General features: G+C 35.4%; 1 protein-coding gene across 2 annotated transcripts; it reads right to left on the reverse strand.

The window, feature by feature from the left end:
- Positions 1–2,237: 2,237 nt before the first annotated feature.
- On the reverse strand, positions 2,238–6,965 carry LOC104108774 (uncharacterized). 2 transcript variants are annotated; one of them, XM_009617892.4, is made up of 3 exons: positions 6,793–6,964; positions 6,087–6,187; positions 2,238–5,850 (listed from the first exon to the last, which is right to left on the reverse strand). In XM_009617892.4, the coding sequence occupies exon 3, from the start codon at positions 5,774–5,776 to the stop codon at positions 2,537–2,539; it is 3,240 nt and encodes a 1,079-aa protein (XP_009616187.1). In that variant the 5' UTR covers positions 5,777–5,850; positions 6,087–6,187; positions 6,793–6,964; the 3' UTR covers positions 2,238–2,536. The 2 variants fall into 2 exon arrangements, with proteins under 2 accessions (XP_009616187.1, XP_009616188.1); XM_009617893.4 differs by lacking the exon at positions 6,087–6,187 and having other exon boundaries at positions 6,793–6,965.
- Positions 6,966–8,321: the final 1,356 nt, after the last annotated feature.

An 8,321-nucleotide genomic window follows, 5' to 3' on the forward strand; every position in this document is an offset into this window, starting at 1 on the left:
AAGAGATGCAAGATGAGATACAACAACATAGTATATTTTTATTTTATATAATAAAATATTTATAACTATAAATTCGATAGAACTAATTACACCAAAATTCATTCAGAAAATGTTGAATTCAACCATATATTGTATCAATTTACTAATATATATTTTCATCATTAAACATATATTAAGTTTAGTTTAACCTCCATTACTATTTTTCAATAATTTGTGTATATGTTTTATATTAATTAACGCAATGCACACGTGCAACGCACGTACACTAAAACTAGTTATATTAAAAGCACGAAGGTCCTTAGCGAAATATCGTTCGTCTTTTTTACCTTTTTAAAATAGAGTTCACACTGGACAAAATAGTCATTTAATTGTCTTCCTATATATAGTATTAATCATTCAATTTACTTTTCTAATATTTAAAAATACTCATTTAATTACTTTCCTATTTAGGACCTTGATTTAGAAAAGTAGAAAACACATTCCTAAAATCTCTACCTTAAATAAATGAGAAAAGTACGTTTTAGAGAACCAACTAAAATGTCTTCAATTCCTAAAATCTTAAGTTAATTAAAAGAAAATATATATTTCAAGGAGGAATCAAATTATTTTAAATTCTAATTTTTCCTATACATAAATAGAAAAGGACAGTGCATTAAAAGGAAACTCTTAACTACTTTTGTTATGGGTAATTTTTCGGAAACTCTGTCAAACAAAAACGTAGTATCCTTTTTCCCTTTTCATTTTTTTATTTACATGTTAAATTTTGAAATGTTATATTTTTACTTTGATCTATATATATAATTATGTAATCCATAAATACAATTATTTATGAAGGGATTAGGTGGAATGAGTTCTTTTAGAGTGTTCGTACTTTCTCATGTGGTGCATAAGTTAGAGTTAAATAAAAATCTTTGAGATGAGAAGAAACATAGGACTCAAGAAAAAGGAATTAAATTGGGAATGTCTGGCTGACGGCCTACGAAGATTACTGAAATACATATCGGTTTACCTAGATTATAGGAGTGTATGGGGTACATGCAGAATAAATTTGTTCTTTTTGTATATATTTTTATTGATTAACACGATAAACACGTGCAACGCACGTACACTAAAACCTAGTTAGTTTAAATGGGAGAAAAGATTTATAATTACGTTACGTATTCTATACATCTGTTCATCTACGAGAATTAAAATTTAAAAAATAGATAGAGGTATGATAGTATCATAATACTAATTATAAAAACAGACCATTTTTATTATTGAAGGAAACGGATGGAGCATGAAATAGTTCTGCTACTTAAATAGATACGATTTAGAGCATGTTAATGGCTGATACAACCTATTATAAAAGAATGTAATTGGGCAATGTAACGAAAGATTTCTCCATAGGAATTTCATTAAGTTCTGTCACTTTTTGTTGAAAGAAACTAATTTTTTTTAATAAAATAACAAAAGCATGAAATAATTATGGGATAATTTATTCTTCGTTGAGGTAGATACATAGAATAAATTATATAGAGAGAATTCATGTGATGAATAAAATCAAATTACCTCTACATGCCAATACAAAGCATTGTTAAAGAATTGATGAGGCAACGAAAAATTTCATATAGTGGTAAGATGTCAGTTCAAATTAAAGAGTTCTTCTAGACTCGGGAATTGGTATGGTCTGAAACTTCAAAACATAGTTGGGATATATTATGGAGAAGTTTAAACTTTATTAGAATTAGAAGTTCATACGAATTTGGATTAGGGCAAATTACAATATTACAATTTTATCTAAAGTTATTCATTATTTTAAGGATATTAAGATATACGAACAACATAGTCAGATCATGCTACTTAATTTATTTTGAATTGAATCTTTTTTAACTTTAGCTCCAATCATTTAAAGGAATATTTATATCCGAGTTCCAGTTAAAAATACATATGATTAACAGGTTCACGTTGGAATTTTTAGTTTCACACACATTCATTCTTTTTATATAGCTGAACTCTCAAGTCACAAAGTCATCCAATTCAAAACTGAAAGGTAAATGATCACAAAGAGTATCAAAAGAATAGCTGATTGAAAACCAGAAAGGCCTGCAACTTTCAAGTTGCCCATTCCCCTAGCAGAAAAGGATGGATTACATAAACCACAATGCCATTGGAAAGGATGATGTTGTCCATCTAATGTCCTCGCAAGTCGCTACATGTTTCAGCAACCATCCGGCAATACAATTCATTCACCAGACTTAGAGCAAAGGACCAATTTATATTAATAGCTGCTGTTGCAAACATACAGCAATTAAAAGTTGATTCAAGCAAAATGTCAACTATCCTATTAAATGTAGCGAACAATCTTAAGATTTACACTTAACAATGAATTCTAGCGAAGTAAAGCAAAAAACTGAAGAATCTGTCATGTCTACAGGTCATGCAACCATCGAGCAATAAACTGATGATATGGAGCAACAGAGGAAGATTTCACTGCCAAGATCCAGGAGAACCAATTCACATTTGAGTCTCATCACACTATAATTGGTGCAACACTTTATAGGGAACATGGCACTGAAGCAGGATCAAGCTCCCAGCAGCCTATTAAAACCCCTCCTTTTTCCCCAGTCAGCTGAAATGCAGGGATCTGATGAGAGAATCTCCCGAACTCATCTTTTTTTATTTCTAGAATAGCAGGATTCAATCTTTGTTTTCTTAGAGACCTGAAGACTGACTTGAAACCATTCACACGCACCATGGATGAAACTTTTATCCGGTCTTTTGAATTCTCGATGACCTCCACTATCTCATACTCAAACTTGTCTGGATCCAAACCTGATTTTTTCCAGTTCTTGTAGAGTGCCCAAATCTCTCCTTCTCTTGGATAGATTTCAAACCTGTTTCTATTATTAGAGACTGTTTTCACCACGTGTGAGAAGGTACTAGGCTCAACGACTTGACATTTTTCATTCTGGACTTTGAATGTTCCACAAACAGTCTGAGGAGCATTTTTACGACCTGCACTAGATTCAAGAAGGACTACATGCAATTTGAATGGCGAAGGAACAATCTTCTTAATCTGAGCATAAGTCTTTGGCAATGTACTATTTTGACCATAAAGAGCCCATACCTGATCTACTTGAAACTTCCCCATAGATCTGTCCATCCTAAAATCACAAAAAACTTCTTCAGAACCTTTTTCATCTGATAAAGTTATTGGATTTTTGGAGCTTCCAGAGGAGTTGCCGAGACCAAAGCTCTTTGTGGGTGAATGCAACACTTCATCAGCTTGACATGACAAATGACTTGGTATGCTGGGACTTGAGTGACAGTTCTTTTTAACACAATTATCATCAAAATCAGTGGAAGGATTGTCATTGGCAGAAAGAGAGCTCATCTTATTTTGCTTTTTCTCAGAGTTGTTCACTCCTCTAGCAGATTTTCGAATCTTAGCAGACTCACCATCAGTAGCATGGATGCCTTTCAAGTCCCCAGACTTCAGAGATATCGTTGCATTCTCGGATGTCCTGGATTTGTCTCTAGTTCCAGGGGGAACAGCAAACAAAACTTCTTCTATAGGTTGAGAATTTGAAGTCCTGCTTTCTTCCTTAACTTTCCCAGGGTACCAAATATCATCTGGATCAAGGGGTAGGGAAGCAGGATCAAGTTCAAACGATCCCGCTGGTACACCCTCTCGTTCAGTTCCAGTCATTTTGAAAGAGGGAACTCGATGAGAGAACTTGTAAAGTTCATTTGGCTTTACAAAGAATGTAGCAGATACAGTAATCCTTGTTCGCTGGAAAAGGCTAACAAAACCAGTCACTTTATCTAAGTAACCAACTTGGACACCAACATCCCCAACATAATCAGAAAGAATCTCCACAATTTCATACTTGTACTTCCTATGGTTCTTTGGATCGGAGGTCCAACAAATATCCCAATCCTTGAAAAGGGCCCACGTTTCCCCTTTCCTAGGATATACAACGTACAAACCTCTCTTGCCCATTTCGCACGGAACTTGATGAGAAAATGTAAGTCGATCAGAAGTGGAATCAGTACACCCACGTTTAAATTTCCCACAGCCAACAGGCAACTCTGCCCTGACCCAAGCTCTGCCTCCTTGATCTTCTGGATGAGCCTCGAGCCAACTGAAAATCACATTAAATTCAGGACTGGATACCTTCCTAATGTGGGCATAGAATCTTGGCATACCATCATCCGTATCATAGCAAGCCCAGATTTGGTCAATAGCAAAGCGATTTTCTGCTTTATGCTTGTCAAAATCACTGAATTCAGGATCAGGATAATCATACACCTGTGCAGGATTACTATCAGAAATGGTATCTGGTTCGGAATCAGAATCAACAAGAAGTTCAATATTTTTGGCACCACCTGATGGCGGTCCGGAAGCCTGTCCATTAACTGTCCCAATTTTAAAATTGTTGGTTTGCACATCCCTTTCAGGACAGCCCACTCCATTTTGATTTAATCTTTCCACAGAATTACTGCACGGCCTAGTTGCACATGCATGTCTTTGATTATCACCACCAACAGCTTCTTTCTGCAGAGGTTTACTATCTCCAGCTGACTGGTTAGACCGCGCCTTCTTCAGAGGGCTTGCCAAATCATTCTCATCATCACTTACACCTTCATTGTATGAAACATTCTGCCGACGCCGAGATGATCTCCTAGAGCCATAGGCATCAAGTCCAGTTCCTTGTCCAGCAGGTGGATTGTTTCCATTTTCAAACTCCACATCTTCTGTCTCGACACTGGTTGAAGTATCAGAGCTTTCACTCGATTCAACTGTCTGCTTCCGACCCCTTTTCCTGCTTTTGCGATCCACCTTTGGCATTGCAGCTCCTTCTCTCATACCACCTGTTCGCTTTTCATCCTTTCGTTTGGTTCTCATATCCTCAAACACTGGAGCAGTCTTTCCTCTGCATATCTCTGGACCCTGTTGGGGTCCAGTTCGGGTAGGTGGAAACCCAGCACTTCCTGCAGTCATTTTCGAGGTTCCTTGGTTAGGAAGTTCTTTCTGCACAAAAGACTGGTTGCGATTAGATTTAAGGGGCACATCCTGAAATGCAGGCTGACTCCATTTGGGTCCAGGAGGGACGCCTTGAGAACCTATATCAAATGCTATAAAAGGCTTCGAGCATTTCTGGCAGCGCAGAGCACTGTTCACATAATTACTATAATACTGGTATCTAACTTTGCAAGAGGGGCACTCTGTCCAGAACGTTTCCTGCACTGTAGATGAAGCTGGTTGTGTAGATTGACGGTTATTTAGAGTATTGAACGGAGCATTGAAACCATTGTTAATATTGTTTTGCCTGACAAATGGATATCGATTAACCTGATGAGGTGGTTGCTTTGCTACGAAAGATTTGGATAGAACTTTACACTTATTATCGTACGAAGACCTTTTAACTGGGTCAGAGAGAACCATATTTGCTTCCACAATTAGCTTGAAAGCTGCCTCTGCACCAGGCAACTTATTCTTGTCAGGATGAAGCACGAGTGCAAGTCTACGATATTGTTTCTTGATGGTCGATTCATCAGAGAACTTATCAATTTGAAGAATCCCATACCAGTCCCTTTCTGATCCCACTACTTTGTTTTGAGATGAACAGTGAACATTACAGACAGCAAGTAACTGGGAAATGTTCTCCAGTTGAGGGTAAAGTCGTTCGGCTTTCACCGCAACCTTTTTAGCCCCTTCAAAGTCATTATTCAGCAATTTCTTCTCCGCAAGCTCTTTGGCCTTTAGGGCCTCGTCCTTGTTGCAGTCCATCGCAGATTGAACTTAATAAATTAACTGGTCAAGTGATAAGCATAAGTTTCTAACTTGTCTTCTTCATCTCAACTCTATAATCATACAAGAAAAAAGGAAAGTAACATCAATATCGCCCAAAACAAAAGTGTGCATACATATAAACAGAAGTCAAAGTGGATATTAACAAAATAACATATACTTTCACAAAGCAAAACAAGAGTACTAAATGGTAAAAAGGAAATGCTGCATTTCTCAAGATAGACATAGAAAACCACATTTTTACTATTAATTAAGTCGCATAGCAACAGCTCTAGATAAGGAACTTTACCTTCAGTTATAACTTAATGTGCTTTTGGAGCAGCTATGAGCGAGATTAGTGGCAGATCAAAACCACAGAAAGACCAGATGCTTAAATAAAGGTACCAAAATCTGCAACAAAGAATAGCTAATTTCAACTAATCTACGGTAAACGATTAAGTAAAATAAAAATAAACAAAACACATAGATGTCGCATTTGGGAGCTTTTAACTCAAATGGTCTATTAAAGTTTGGAGGTAGGTATATTTCCAGAATCCTGCCTTCTGAGCATATTTCTTAAATACAACAACAACAACAACAAACCCAGTATAATCCCACATGTGGGGTCAGCGTATTTCTTAAATGTGACGGAATAATCAAACGCAAAATATAGGGTATCAGATAGTGAAAGTAACACAAGCAGCTCAAATTTTACCAAAAAACGAACAAAGGGAAGCAATTAATAGAGACCCTTACGTAGTCAAAGTATTAGGAACTGACACAAATCCATAATTCAAACACCAAAAAACAGATCAAAAAACATCCGAAACCCTAAAAATTCAATTATGAGAATCGGAGTTCATACTCTATAATTGTGAGAGAGAGAGAGAGAAAACAGCACTCACTATCCAAATACTTCAAACTTCTAAGGCCCATGTGACCAAAAAGCCCGAATCACAGTAAAATAGGGAAACAGTACACACACAAGTATATCTACACATAAGAAATATGCTTACCCGTATGAGCGACGCGCCTGGGATGAAAAGTATGGAGAGAGAAAAACCCCAGTTGAGAATAATTTGACAGATATAGACACAGGAGAGACGGAGAGAGTTGGGGAGTCGCGGGAAAGAGAGTGAAAATTCAGGAAAAGGGGAATGACTTGTGAAATTTCATTGCCCCAAAAAAGAATTAAAGAAGGTTCTTCTTAATTTCAATACAAAAATGTAGGGTGCTTCAATTTTGTCGGGTTGGGCCCATAAGATTTTAGGTTTTCAACTTGGCCCATTAAGAAATAATGGGCTTTAAAAAGGGAAAGTTGAACCCGAGATTTTTATTTTTGTATTACACTACAGGGTCACCCTCCAAGAGTGGGTTGCTCTAGTGGTGAATATCATCCACTTTCAACTAAGAGGTTGTGAGTTCGAGTCACCCAAGAGCAAGGTGGGGAGTTCTTGGAGGGAAGAAGCTGGGGGTCTATCGAAAACAGTCTCTCTATCACAGGGTAGGGGTAAGGTCTACGTACACATTACCCTACCCAGGTCTACGTACACATTACCCTACCCAAACTCCACTAGCAAGATTATATTGGGTTGTTGTTGTTGTGTTTCAAGAACGTAGACGATAAAAGGAAAACAGTGAGAATGAACGAAAAGGGCCAAATATACCTCTGTACTTTCGAAAAATGTTTAAATATACCCTTCATTATACTATGAGTCCAAATATAGCACTCCCGCTATACTTTGAGTTCAAATATACCCCTAATTTAAATGGAGTGACACGTGTCATCGTCCTATTGGTCAATTCTAAATATCTCCTAATTAATTAAAAAGACCCTTACCCAAACCCGTTTTTTTGTAAAAATAGAAAAAACTGAATTATTTTTACTAAAAATTGAAGGAAAAAAAAACAAAATTTTTTTTTTCCAGTTTTTACAAAAAAATTGCTTTAAAAAAAACTGAAAAAACTGAAAAATATTTTCTAAAGCAATTTCTTTTTGTAAAAACTGAAATTATTTTTATTAAAAACTGAAAAAAAAATGAAAATATTTTTTTCAGCTTTTACAAAACTATTTCTTTAAAAAAACTAAAAATTATTTTTTTGTAAAAACTGGAAAAACAATTGTTGAATCTTTTTTTTCAGTTTTTACAAAAACATTACTTTAGAAAATTAATTTTTAGTTTTTTTTTTAGCTTTTAAAAAAATAATGCTTTAGAAAATATTTTTTGGTTTTTTCAGTTTTTTTAAAGTAATATTTTTGTAAAAACTGAAAAAAAAAATATTTTTCGTTTTTTTCAGTTTTTAATTAAAAAATCATTTTTTTCCAATTTTTGCAAAAAATATTCTTTAGAAAATTGCTTTTCGGGTATGGGTGATGGGTATGGTTATGGATATGGGTCTTTTTAATTAATTAAGAGATATTTAGAATTGGCCAATAGGACGATGACACTTGTTACTCCATTTAAATGAGGGTATATTTGAACCCAAAGTATAGCGGCAGGGGTATATTTGGACTCATAGTATAATGAAGGGCATATTTAAACAC

The sequence above is a fragment of the Nicotiana tomentosiformis genome, chromosome 1 (genome assembly GCF_000390325.3).
Source record: "Nicotiana tomentosiformis chromosome 1, ASM39032v3, whole genome shotgun sequence".
In the NCBI taxonomy this organism is placed as follows: Eukaryota; Viridiplantae; Streptophyta; class Magnoliopsida; order Solanales; family Solanaceae; genus Nicotiana; species Nicotiana tomentosiformis.